Source organism: Callorhinus ursinus, unplaced genomic scaffold (assembly GCF_003265705.2).
Source record: "Callorhinus ursinus isolate GAN/ISIS: 27379988/994484 unplaced genomic scaffold, GSC_fseal_2.0 scaffold1, whole genome shotgun sequence".
NCBI classification, from domain to species: Eukaryota; Metazoa; Chordata; class Mammalia; order Carnivora; family Otariidae; genus Callorhinus; species Callorhinus ursinus.
This window is the reverse complement of record NW_027397063.1, coordinates 95,635,955-95,650,620: the sequence shown is the minus strand read 5'-3', so window position 1 is coordinate 95,650,620 and position 14,666 is coordinate 95,635,955. Positions and strand designations below refer to the sequence as shown.

Here is a 14,666-nt window from a genome sequence, read left to right as displayed (position 1 = left end):
CTGCTGAAGGTAACTATTGTAAATGCACATTTTATATGAATTCAGGCTTTTTAATTATTTTTAGCTTGTCTACCTAAAAGGATTTGTAGCATCTAGGAAATTAAGTTTTAGTGTTTTCTTAAAAAAAGCTGAAAACAGAAATTTGAGGAATGATGTTTAGGCATTGGATTAGATCCATAAAGTCCAAATAGTTATAAACTAATGCTAATACTCTTACTTTTCTACTCATAATATTAACATTAAAAAATTAACTTGATTCAATATGAAAAAGACTCATATTATTTAGTCATCCAGTTTAACATCTAAGGATCATTTCAGAATGTCCAAATCTAGGGCATTATTAATGATTTTCATAATCTAGCAATCTGGTACCCACAGGAGGTATAAAACTTGGTGTATGGCTGATGGGCTCAGCATTGGCAAAATTGCACACAAGGGTCAACCACTGACTATAAAGGCATCATAGGCTTCAGGGCACAGCATCTATATTTAAATCTAAGCTGCAAGTCTTTGATCACAAAGACTTAAGGATCTCTGAGTGAGTCACTTCCTATTATTCCTCACAAGGAGAGTGAGAATTGGTACCTAAAATGGAAGGAGATGAGGACCTTCCTGGGGGTGCCATTTGGATATACCATATTGATAGTATGGTATCCTTAGTAGAACTTTAGCTAGTATTGTTACTTATTTGAATCCTCTAAAATCAGTTCCTCATATTTGACTAAACTCTCTGGATTGACAATTTATATTTATCTCTAGGGTCACCTTTCAGTGGATCCAAATGGACATTCATTTAGTTCTTCCTCAGTTATGACTTATTCCAAAGTAGGAGATGAGCCACCAAAGGTTTTCCAGGCCTCAACTCAAACCCGTAGGGCTCCAGGAGGAGTAAGTATTTTCTGAGCGTTCTTGGAGCTTTATAAAGTTGTGGAATGTGAAATCTATCGATCACCTATATTGGATTTTAATTATTTAAGCTTGATCTGGTACTCTGCGGGTAGAGATGAGGGAAGAAGACACATATCACTGTGAAACACAATAATGCTAACTGTATTTACTTAGTTTAAGGCATTTTTTTCTCCCCCTCCACCTCAGATGCCTTTTTTCATGTAAATATCTATTGATGTTTATTATTACCTTTACATGTTGACCAGGTAAGTAGACATTAAAAGAAGTCTTTGTCTCATGAAATAAATATCTATTTTTAATTTATATCTGAAGTAAATGAGTTTTTTTAACTCATGAAATACCTCAAGTGTACAGAAAAGATATAGAAAATAATGTAATAAATACCCACATTCCTTCCACCCAGTTTAGTCAACTCATAACATTTTTCTCTATTTGCTTTAAGTTGTCCCTTATTTTTTTTTTCTTTTTAAGCAAAAATATTAGATGCAGTTAAAGCTTTCAGTGCACTCTTCCCTCCCTGGTTCCTTTTTTCCCTTTTACTCCCTCCCCACAAAAGAACCATTTTTCTGTATCTGGAACTTGTCATTCTCATGTATGTTTTTATAATTTTATTACTTACGTATGCTTCATAAGCAATATAATGAATTATTTTATGGGTTTCTAAACTTTATATAAATGGTTTCATGCTGCATGTGTCTTCTGCAACTTGACTTTTGCTCAGTAATGTTTCTGAGATTTATTCAAGTTTATAGATAGAGCTGTTTATTTGACTTCTATATATTAACTGAAATATGGATACACCACAGTTTTTAATCTGTTTTTCTGTTGATTGATTTTTAGGTATTTCTAATTTTTCACTTATCTTTATACATGTCTCCTCTTGCAAATGGTTTAGGAAGGGTATTGTTGGTTTGTAGGAGGTGGATGTCTTCATCTTTACCTAAAAATTACTAAGTTACTATCCCACAGTGATTGAAACAGTTAGCTCCCATGAAGTCTGGTATGAGAGTTCCTATTTCTACGCTTCCTCATTAGTACTTATAGTAAAAAAAAAAAATTAGGTTTGCCTGTTTAATGCATGTGAATAGTCCATTTTTTAGTTTTTACATATAAAGACACCTTTTCATCATGCTCTTGCCATAGTGCACACATTTTCATTTTAACTTGCTATAAGTAACATACATCTTAAATGTAAACAATTTAATTGTTGCCATCCCACAGCAAACCATGCTAATATTAATAGTCTTTGGCTATCATGAATATTCTCATAACCCATAGAGTTGATATGTAGGAGCCATGAGATTCAAGCCCATCGACATGACTGCTGAATAATCAGTTACCCTTACTTAGAGGGATGTACTCCCAACTATTACACTATTAAGGACAGTGTTGAAGGCACTAAGTTTTATATAATTAGGTTATTATTTGTTATGCCATTTGATTACAATTTAGAAAAAGTTTGTATTGGTTCTATTTGCCCTAGACATTTTAATTTTAAGTAGTTTTTAAAATATCAGAGAACTATTACCACAATTTTACTGCAAGTTGGTAGTGGAACTGAGTACCCAGTTTTTTAGGGCTGTAGATTTATGGTCTTACTTCTATAAGTAAACAGGTCCTGAGGAATTGAGAATTATATCCATTCTCTATATATTTAAGTAATAACTAATTTTTATTTTCCTCATTTTTACAGATAAAGGAAACTAGGAGAGCAATGAGAGATTCTGATAGTGGACTAGAAAAAATGGCTGTTGGTCATCATCTTCATGACCGAGCTCATGTCATTAAAAAGTCAAAGAACAACAAGACTGGAGATGAAGAGGTCAATCAAGAGTTCATCAATATGAATGAAAGTAAGTTGTCACAGAAAATAGCATTCTTCCTCTTAAAATACTGGTAGAACTTGATGAATGTTTTTTGTAGAAACATTCCATAAGATGTCATTTCAAGGTAGTTTATGAATAATATGTAGGGACTACCTTATCAAAGTAATAAAATTGTGGTTTCATTGTTTCATAGTAGATTTGTTTTTTATAGTGATTTTTGGTAATGTTACTTATTTTTTGTTTTATACATGGAAAATGGAATCTTTTGGAATTGTCATTTAGTAAGACCGCCAGTAGGCAAAATGAGTTTTTAAATATTTCTAAGATATATTTGAAAAGTATAAAAAAAGAATAAAGAAAACTAAAATTATCCATAATCCCAACCCAAAATAACTATTAATGTTTTAATGTATTTCTTCCTAGTAGTTTTATGTATATATTAACACATATACTTTTTCTCAAAATTAGTATTTTACTATCTAGTTTATATTGTGCCTATTTTAATTCACCATTATAACTGTGAAAACAGTCACCTATGATGTTGTTTTTCAAAAATATTCTAAATGGTTACCTAAAAGTTTTCATGAATGGGCCGTAATTTATTTAAATCATTCTGTATTGTTGGGCACTTAAGTTTTTGTATAGATAAGATTTTAATTTCTTGTATTAAGTATGTCTTTCCATTTTCTAGGTTTTTTTTTTTTTTTAAGATTTATTTATTTATTTATTTGACAGATAGAGACGTAAGTGGGAGGGAGAGGGAGAAGCAGGCTTCCTGCTGAGCAGGGAGCCTGATGTGGGGCTTGATCCCAGGATCCCGGGATCATGACCTGAGCTGAAGGGCTCGATCCCAGGACCCTGGGACCATGACCTGAGCTGAAGGCAGATGCTTAATGACTGAGCCACCCAGGCACCTCTCCATTTTCTAGGTTTTATATTCATTCTTCAATGCATTTAAGTCCTTCCAGTGTCCTAACTCTTCTCATTGTGGTTTTTGGGTTATATTCATCTACTTTCAAAAAGTATTTTGAATAAAAGTGTCACTTTAAATTTAAATTATTTAAATGGAAATGGTTTAAATTATCATATAATTTCAGAAAAAGAAATTCTCTTAGGGTTGGCTTGGAGAAAATTATTTTTATGCAATGAGATGGAAGCTACAACATCTTAACCTTTCTTTAATTTTAATCTTTGTAGTTTTGTCATAGTTAAATATATACAGAGTACTTCACAATAATTAACATGTTGAAGAAAAAATCAGTGAAGGAACACATTATTATTATAAAGGCCATCTGATAGAACAAGTATTACCATTTACCTGTTGTTGTTATTAAAGTTAGATTGCCTACTTCATAACAAATTGACAGTTGAGTAACCTGTTTTAGGAAATTGACAACAGAAGCTTGCGAGGTAAGCCAAGTTATTATGTAGGAAAACGGTGAGGTTAATAGGAAGTGTTAGTTACAGTAGAAGTGCCCAAGTACTGAGGAAAAGCATGATCACCAGGAAGATGACCCAAGAAGAAAGACTGTAAGTGTAATTGGGTCAAAGGGTTCACTGGATAGAATAATATGATATCCAAGCAGGTGCATGAAAAACCAGATCATCGGGGCACCTGGGTGGCTCAGTCAGAATAAACGTCTGCCTTCAGCTCAGGTCATGATCCCAGGGTCCTGGGATCGAGCCCCACATCCAGCTCCTTGCTCAGTGGGGAGTCTTCTTCTCCCTCTCCCTCTGCCGGCTGCTCTGGCTTCTTGGGCCTGCTCTCTCTGTGTCAAATAAATAAATAAAATCTTTAAAAAAAATCATCAATAACCAAATTATCAATAGGAATAAAAGAGGAACAGACAAAAAAGGAAATACTACTCTGAATCAAAGACCTTTATATTTGGAGCAGTTCCCTGCCTCTGTCTTGAGGTTAGGCTGATGGAAACACAAGGCCAAAATCAAGTATGTGGGAGCCAAGGCAGTTACTGACAGTTGATATCTTAATACTTGCCCCTTTATTTTGATATTTAATGTAGGTGACGCTCATGCTTTTGACAGTGAGTGGCAAAATGAGATTTTGAAGTACAAACCAGTGGGACAGTGGCACAATGTAGAAAACCCTAGGATGAGAAGTGTTGGTCATGAGAATTCAGGCTGCCGAGAACTTAAAAGAAGGTAAAGTTATTTCTAAAATAAATTGTGTTTTTTAAGAAGAATTAGGAGAAAAGTTACATAATTTTACCTCTGTATCAGGAAGTTTTGATTAACATCCCTTGTTTGTATCAACAGTATCTTTTGTGAAGGATGTAATGATTTTACATTTTATCTGAGCATTCCACACAAATTTGAATTTGTATCTAAAAACTAATAATATTTTAAGATTGTATGATTAGTAACTCACTAGCAAATTATGCTTCAAAAGATAGGGGCTAAAATCCTTCTAAGGAAAAGTGAAATACCATAATGTAGTTACTCTTGTAAAGCAGATTTTAATCTGGATATAGTAGGAGTCATACATTTCATGCCAGGTAAAGATATTGGTATCTAGAGATATGATAAGGAGAGAGGGGCTCTATTTGAAAGGCTTATAACAAAACTCTCCTAATAAGTCAATGGTAAACGCATTTTTAGATACTTGTATAGTATATAACATTATCTGCACCTATATTAGGCATTAGATATTAGCTATTTTGGAAGAATTTTTCCAAAACTTTAGCCTCCTTTGGGATTACCTTTGGAATAGCTGTGCTGAAACCACACCTTAAAGATTATAGAGATTTTTGTACATGAATGTATATTCTAGAATTGGAATTTAATTTGGCTCTCTGGAGGAAAAATGGAAAACAATACCTCGTTCCTATTAAGTTTACACTTGAGAGAGAGAGAGGCCTCATCAGGCCTTAAAACAGAAATCTGTTCTAGGCCATAAGAGAGTGGAGGATTGCTGCAGAAAGTGAAAGTTTTAACAGAACCAGCGGTGGACAAGTGGGTATCAAGTAAATCAGAAGCCTTGTGCAGAATTTCATGAGCTAGCGTCTTTTATTTTAAAATACTTATTTAGGATTTTAGAGCCCTAATTTCTGTATAAAATTAGCTTCTGTATTACTTTTAGACAATATTTGTCTAACTTTGAAAAGTTTATTGATAAAAAACCTTACAGTACTAAGTTTGACTATGAAATCCAGGTCCCTGTTAAAGAAAGCATGCTCTTTATAGATGATCTGTAAATCTATGGCCCTATCAGTGGCATTTTCTGTAAACCAGCACTGTCCAGTAGAACTTTCTGGAATGATTTTCTGTAATAACGAAAATGTTATGTATCTATACTAGCCACATGTGGCTATTGAACCACACTTAAAATGTGGCTGATGCAACTGAGGAACTGAATTTTAAACTTTATTTTATTTTAATTAATTTAAATGTAAATGATGTGGCTAGTGGCTGCCATGTTGGATGACATGGTTAAACAGTTAAATCTATCTCAGGAAAGCAGCTGTTGCGCTCTTAAATGTTAATGAAGTAATCTCCCATATATTTTTCAAAGCTATTATGGAAGTTTTGGATAAAACTCTCCATAAATTACAGTGGTTTTTTTTTTTTATCATGTTTGTATTGATTTGTAAACTACTGGCTATTTAAAAAATGGTATTTATGTTCATATTATATTTCTCAGGGAGAAACCTCATCAAAGTCCAGCCATTGAACATGGAAGAAGATCAAATGTTTTTGTGGACAAACTCAACATCAAAGGATCACCTGTGAAAATCAACAAAAAATAAATAGCCTTGCATTTGATTTGTTTAGTTTTGATTGTTTTAACAGAGAAAGTAATGGTGCTGGGTAATACACATAAGACCAATCCCTTGTTAAATCAGTACTGTACTTAACTTTCTTCTGCTATCTGAATGTTCTTGGAAGTGCTAGCTTTATATTGTCCATACTTTAGGAATAAAACTTTGATTTTCAACAACTTAATTGCTAAACATTCTATAAAACTCTTTTCTTTAAAACATACTGATTTTTAAAGCTGATTTTGCTTTCCCAATTATCTTTCTTTTGGCTATGTTTTCTTTTATATATTCGATTGAATGTAGAGCTAGTTTTATCATATTTATTAGTTATAAGAAAGTAAAATGTTAAAAAATACTCTGTTTTCACTAACACAGTACTACAGTGATGTTAATAAAGGTAAAATTATTTAAATCAGATTTGATGTGTTATATAGCCAACAGCTTTATTTTTTTTTAAGATTTTATTTATTTGACAGAGAGAGACAGCGAGAGAGGGAACACAAGCAGGGGGAGTGGGGGAGGGACAAGCAGGCTTCCCACTGAGCAGGGAGCCCGATGTGGGGCTCGATCCCAGGACCCTGGGACCATGACTGAGCCGAAGGCAGACGCTTAACGACTGAGCCACCCAAGTGCTCCAGCCAGCTAGGTTTAAGATTATGCTAAGTGAAATAAGTCAAGCAGAGAAAGTCAGTTATCATATGGTTTCACTGATTTGTGGAACATAAGGAAGAGCATGGAGGACATTAGGAGAAGGAAGGGAAAAATGAGGGGGGGGGAATCAGAGGGGAGATGAACCATGAGAGACTATGGACTCTGAGAAACAAGCTGAGGGTTCTAGAGGGGAGGGGGGAGGGGAGATGGGTTAGCCTGGTGATGGGTATTAAGAGGGCACGTTCTGCATGGAGCACTGGGTGTTATATGAAAACAATGAATCATGGAACACTACATCAAAAACTAATGATGTATGGTGACTAACATAACATAATAAAATTTAAAAAACAAAGGTTTTAAAAAATAAAGCAAAATTATACTAGTACTATTTTATGAGAAATTAGTTATTATTGGTAATAATGAATAATCAAATAATTCTGAATTTTAAGGAAATTTTAAATTGCTAATATATATGAGTTTTGTTCTTTATAATTTCTTTATACACTGTGTTCTTTTTTGTTCCATATTACATTCTTAACATTCATCAGACTTTACATTGACCTTTCTCTTTAACTTTTTTTTTTTTTTTTTTCTAACTTCTTAAGGTAGCGTATTTCTGCTCTCCTTTCCCACAAACAGTTTAATCTGTCTCCACAGTTAACATTCTAAAGTTGGAGTGTCCTTGGAGAAACTCTGCTCAGCCTTTTTGTGACATTTAGAAAAATGCATTTGGTATTCTGTAAACCTGAATGATTGATTGTCTCAAAATTTCTTAGACAGGTGATATGTGTGTTTGAGCAAGGTACTTAATAATTCAGTTGTTCCTTTTATACCATTTAAAAATTCAGCTTTAGCTTTTTTATTCTAGAATTCAAGCATTAACCTTTTTTAGAAAGTTTAAAGTTTATGAGAATATAAAATCTTAACCCTTACAGGAGGAAAAACAACAGAAAATACACTATCACTTTATAATCCTAATATCTTGCTTTCTTCACTTTGGAAATAGACCTATGTCATTGTGCTTATACTTTCCTAATTTTCCTTATTATATCCTGTTAATTTTATTAGTCAGTGTGTTTCATGCCTGTAATTAGTTACTAAAATAAGATACATACATGTCAATTCATTTTTATAAGAAAAAGTAATTGAGCAGGTATTATTGAAAGATGTTAACATTTTCCTCTTATGCATACTTTAATATACTAATAACATATTGGGAAGTTGTCATAAGGCATAAATTCTAAATACTTTTGCATAAATTTACTTGATAGAGCAAAATCCCAATAGAGTAGACACTGTAATTATTCTTCTTCTGCCTAAATCATTGCACTGATGGTAATTTGAATCATTATATTCAAATATAAAAACATACTTTAATAAATAATTGTATTTAAAACAGTATAACTTCTCATCATATAGCAGTTAGAGCATTTACAGCTATTTTTTCTCCCAATTTGTTTACCATAGAAAGTAAATAAAAATTGAATTAAATATATATTTCTTCTTATTCCACAGTGCTTCATAAGGGGACACTCATAAAACTGTGTGACATAGATTAAATGTCAATTCTTCATATTCAATGTTGCTGAAATTGCCTCTCTTCAGAATTATTTTTACCATACTGCTGAAGTCAACCACATAAGAAAGAAGGTTCTCTGTAGCTTGTATACAGTTCATATTATTTTTCCTTTGTGTACAACCATTGATCTTTCTGGAACCCTGGATCTTTTGGGAATGGGAAGATAGTAACAATTTGGGAAATGTGGCCTTGGCAATGAGGCCAAGTTGCATACTTAACACTCCTTGCTACATTAGAGATTTTCCTTGTACCTGGTAGTCTCAGTGATAGGTTTCCATTACTCTACCTTTATGACTCCATTATCCCTTACAGTCACAAGGCAAGGGCAGAAGCACATTGGAACTGAGGGTTGCTGGAGGGGAGGGGGGTGGAGGGATGGAGTGGCTGGGTGATGGACATTGGGGAGGGTATGTGTTGTGGTGAGCGCTGTGTATTGTGTAAGCCTGATGAATCACAGACCTGTACCCCGAAACAATACATTATATGTTAATTAAAAAAAAAAAGAATCAGATGGTGCCCTAAATGTGGTAACATGATGATGATGGTATTTGGAGATGTTGCTTTGGGGAGATGATTAGGTCTTGAGGGTGGAGCCCTCCTGAGTAGGATTAGTGCCTTTATAACGGAGACACTAGAGAGAGCTCCCTTACCTTTTTTTTGTTTTTTAGGATTTTATTTATTTATTAGGGAGAGACGGCACAAGCAGGGGGAGCGGCAGCACAAGGAGGGGGAGCAGCATGAAGAGAGAGAGGGAGAAGCAGGCTCCCTCACAGAGCAGGGAGCCTGGGATCGTGACCTGAGCCGAAGGCAGACACTTAACCAGCTGAGTCACCCAGGTGTCCCCCCTTACCCTTTCTATTCCTACTGTTTATAAGCCACTATATTGTTTATGGTATTTTTGCTATAGCAGCCTGAATGGACTAAGACAGTTGTCTTAGGCTGATAGGGCAAGGACAATTTGGAGATTCTACTGAAGTGTGACATAGACCCTCACTGCAGTGAATTAGGATCTTCAATTTAGTAATAATGTACATATCTGAGACCTCTTGAGTCCCCTCTGTCCCTAATTACATGGAATTTGCAGTAAATTTGCATTCTGATGATTTCTTTGTCCCCAGGATCATGCTTATTTTGTCTTGGGGATTGGGAGTTCTGATCAGACTTTGGTGTTCTCTGGTGAATTTGACTTTAAGCACCATCTCCTATCTTCTGACTACTTGCCCAACATCTTATATTATTTGTCTGTGAAAACTTCCCTCAGTCTTGTCACTTGTATGAGAAGTTTGCTTTGGGAGACGCCTTCTATCTACCCATGTTGCCTTCTAACCACATGTGTCTCAGGTCGGTAGTCATGTGGCTTAATGTTAAAGCCTGAGACAGACATAGCAGTCAGTGTTTTACATTTGATAGAACATCAGGCGGTTTTTCATGGGTTTGTCAGCTAATAGACTTGTACAACCTCCTGGCACAACTTTAGCAAGGAATTGTAGTGACCATTTTGGGGAACTTGGATGTGAAAAAAACTTGCACTTGAACAAGGCACTTGCCTTGAGAGGCACGTTGGAAGAACAACACCAAAAAACAACAAACAAAACCTCAGGAGAGCCTTTGTGTTATTTGTCTAAAAGAGACCACTTTGTTTATGTAAAAGACTCTCTGTCTTTTATTTCCATACTTCATAGCTTTTTAGAATTTTTTTTTAAGCAGGCTCCATGCCTAGCATGTAGACCAATGCAGGCCTTGAACCCAGCCCTGAGATCAAGACCTGAGTTGAGATTGAGAGTTGGACGCTTAACCAACTGAAGCACCCAAGTGCCCCCATACTTTAGAGCTTTGTAACTGTATGGTTTATATTTAAACTTTCTCCTCCCTTCTTGAAAGGGGGAAAGTAATTAGCCTTTTACAGGAATACTTTAATATTTGTATAATTAATTAAAGAAGCCATTAGACTGAGACGGCTTTAATGTCTTAGTAGCCCATGTAAACAAACTAAAACAAGCCTGTTATGCCTCAAGGTTAAGAAATTGAAACCTAAAGACATCAATCACAAATAGCCAATTAGGCTTTCCCATATAAGGCAACCATTTAAACTATAGCCAGCCAATCAAATAATCAAATAATTTCCTTGCTTTGCTTCTGCCTCTTTGTTATAAAAGTCTCCCTTAGCTCTAGTTGGTGAAGACCTCCTAACCACCACTTCCTGTTTGACCACCGCCTGGTTGCAATTGATTTTTCCTCAAACTGGAATTTTCTTTTAAAGATTTTAATTTTTTTCAGTAATCTCTACACCCACTGTGGGGCTCGAACCTACAACCCCAAGATCGAATCACATGTGCTGCTGATTGAGCCAGCCAAGTACCCCCTCAAACTCAATTTTTAATATGCCATCTAGCTCACTGTTTTTCCTGTTCCTCCCAATTTTTTCCTCCCACTTGAAAATTTTTAAAGATTTTATTTATTTGTTTGTTTATTTAAGAGAGAGCATGTGTGAGTGGGGGGAGGAACAGAGGGAGAGGGATAAGCAGACTCCTTGCCGAGCTGAGCACAGAACCCGACATGGGGCTTATCCCAAGACTCTGAGATCATGACCCGAGCTGAAATCAAGAGTCAGATGCTCAACCCACTCAGCCACCCAGGCACCCTGCACTTGAAAAATTTTAAAGATGAATTAAGAAAAAAGTCATTTTTGCATATGTGTAATCTAGGAATATCTATCTAGTCCAAATAGTCTAAAATGTCTAAGAGAAAAAGTCAAACTATTTGTGCTGTTTTGCATAAAATTGTGGACAAGTGCATTTAAATAATAGCTTTTGTTAGTATGATTATAAGAAGAAAGGTTTCAAGATAAAAGTAACTTTTAAATATGATTTAATGATTATGAGTATAAAGTTTATGAAGTATGTTTTAAAAAGTTTTATGAAATATTTCTGATAAATAGGTGGATTTGGGTAAAGGAATGAATATATAACTATATGTCTTCTTCCAGGTTTTATTATATAAAATTAATGGTAATAAAATCTTCTAGTTTATATAAAACTAAGATTGAACTCATGATTTAAACTTTCCAAATTTCCTATATCTTATGGGTCAAATAAGTTATTATTGACTCCATCAATTGTGTAAGATTACAGAATATAAAATGGTGTTTATCTAAATAAAATTGAAATACAGATGTCTTTTAAAGGGGTTTTAATCTGGGTGCCTGGGTGGCTCAGTCACTTAAGCACCTGTCTTTGGCTCAGGTCATGATCCCAGGGTCCTGGGATCAAGTCATGCATTTGGCTCCCTGCTCATCGAGGAGCCTGCTTCTCTCTCGCTCCACCCCACTCATTCTCTCTCTCTCAAAAGAAAAAAGAAGAGTTTTAATCTTACAAGATTATGATAATACTATTAATTATAAGGACTAAATGTGTTAGCTAAAATTGTAATTTTTCAAATCCTTAGTTAACTTTTCCAGAGCTTAGAAAATATTAAATTAGTCCTTGGATACTTGGACAGTTTCTAAGTAAAAACTGATACAAGATTTTGGTCACTGAATAGTTCCAATTTTCTTAGAGATTATAAAATGACTGACTATGAATTAACAGTGTGGAAATGTTTTGGATGATACTGTATATGTGTATTTTGCCACTTAACAGAATTAGGAGTACCTGAGTGGCTCAGTTGGTTGGGTGTCTGACTCTTGATTTTGGCTCAGGTCATGATCTCAGGGTTGTGAGATCCAGCCCACATAGGGCTCTGCACTGGGCATGGAGCCTGCTTAAGATTCTCTCTTTCCCTCTGCCCTAGGCCCCCAGCAAGCTCTCTCTAAACACACACACACACACACACACACACACACACACACAAAACCTTAACAGAGATAATCTATAATATGTACTCATAAAAATTTAGCTAGACACTTCTTGGATTTCTGTCTTCCAGTTTTCTTTTTGGAATAAAGAAAAATGGATTACTTAAGTTAAAAGTGATTAATAAAAATAATATATTCACAATAATTACAGAAAAATATGAACATATAACACAAGATAATGAGCATGAATTTTTACTTAAGGAAACTATTTGTTAAAGTGATTTTAGGGGTGCCTGGGTGGCTTAGTTCGTTAAGCGTCTGCCTTCGGCTCAGGTCATGATCCCAGGGTCCTGGGATCAAGTGCCGCATTGGGCTCCCTGCTCCGCGGGAAGTCTGCTTCTCCCTCTCTCACTCCCCCTGCTTGTGTTCCCTCTCTTGCTGTGTCTCTCTCTGTCAAATAAATACATAAAATCTTTAAAAAAATAGTGATTTTAATGTAGTAGATATACTGTTTTATTTGACATAATTATATCTTAAAATTAAAGGTATCTTAATTTTACTATCATTTGCATAATAATATATTTATATATTTTAAACAAATACATAAAAGGCTTATAAAGATTAAATTTTTGAAAGTCTATTAGCAAAAAAGTTTATTGGGTATAGTCAACATTAATGAATTTATTCTTCAAATCAGTTTACAAATTGTTTATTGCAAATTAATACATGGATGACATACAAAAAGTAAATTTGAAATTCATCATTGAACTTTGATTTTTCTTTTCTTGCCCCTTGTACTTTGATTTCTATTAATTTGTTCTCATTCGTACATTCATTTAATACTTATTGAGCACCTAGCACACGCAAAGGGATACAGAAATTAACAAAACCAAATCAGTCTCCTTTTGCAATTTACATTCCCATTGGGAGAGCCTGACAATAAACAGGTATATGAAAGGTCTGGATATATCTAAGAAGTGTTCTGAAGGAAAATGAAACAGCATGAGAAGATAGAAAGGGAGGAACCTGCTGGTTTAGAAAAGTTGTTTAGGGAACATCTCATTGATGAGGCTATTGAAAATAAAGGAAATAGTTGGCAGTGTTGAGAGGCAAGGAGAAGGGCAGGTCCTGATCTATTTTTGAAGGTGGTGCCTATAACATATGCTGACAGATTAGGCCAGAGGTGTCCAAGAGTGGTGTTGAAATGACTAACATTTTGGTCTGGGCAACTTGAACGGAGTTTCCATTTTCAAAATAAAGACTGCAGAAGGTTTTGGGGAGGAAGATGAGAAGCTCCATTTTGGACATACTGAGTCCCAAACGTTGAGATCTAACTGGAATTCTCAAGGATGCTGTCTTCCATATGGACTGAATATGTTACATTTAACATTGAACAATGAACTTTTTTGAAATGAGAAAAAATACTTATAATTGATCATTTTTCCATATTCTTTTCACGTCATGTCTTTTTTTTCTTTTTCTTTTTAAAGATTTTATTTGAGAGAGAGAGAACATGAGCGGGGCACGGGGGGGGGGGGTGGTGTTGGTGAGGGGCAGAGGGCAGAGCACTGGGAGAAGCAGGCTCTCCACTGAGCAGGGATCCGGATGTGGGGCTCCATCCCTGGAACCTGGGATCATGACCTGAGCTGAAGGAGTTGCTTAACCAACTGAGACACCCAGGCGCCCTTGGGTTCATGTCTTATAATTATTTTTTTCCTATTTGTAATAACATAGATAACAATTTTTCTCTTTTCTTTTCTTTCTTTTTTTTTTACTTGAATTCTGTTATAAACATTTCTCTATATTGCTATTTTGGTGTGGCTGTTCAAGCAGGGCCTTGTAGGCACTTTGAAGGAGAGAGGAAGCCATTTCAGATTTTTTAAAAGTTATGAAAAATTTTAAACCTACACAAACAAAAGTAGACATGATAGCAACAATGAAAACGCAAAATAACCATGTTTTAAAAAGTTTGCCTCTTTCTGGGAGCATACAAATGCTTGATTAGCTCGCCAAACCGACTGCACTTTCTCTTCCAAGTCCACAGACGGCGCTAGAGCAGCGGACGGGGCTGCTCTGCTCTGAGTTCCGGAAGTCCCTCCTCTTTCCTCTCTCCACCCCGCGTCCTCCGA

The 14,666-nt window shown here is 35.2% G+C and overlaps 1 protein-coding gene across 5 annotated transcripts in view; it reads left to right on the top strand.

Moving 5' to 3' along the window:
- Positions 1–6,724, top strand: part of MLF1 (myeloid leukemia factor 1) — a 32,158-nt gene extending 25,434 nt beyond the window's left edge. For all 5 annotated transcript variants that reach the window (XM_073898085.1, XM_073898083.1, XM_073898095.1 and 2 more), the window contains 4 exons: positions 760–888; positions 2,603–2,762; positions 4,760–4,898; positions 6,397–6,724. In XM_073898085.1, coding sequence (XP_073754186.1) covers positions 760–888; positions 2,603–2,762; positions 4,760–4,898; positions 6,397–6,502 — 534 coding nt within the window. In that variant the 3' untranslated portion in view covers positions 6,503–6,724. The remainder of the gene's footprint in view (positions 1–759; positions 889–2,602; positions 2,763–4,759; positions 4,899–6,396) is intronic.
- Positions 6,725–14,666: the final 7,942 nt, after the last annotated feature.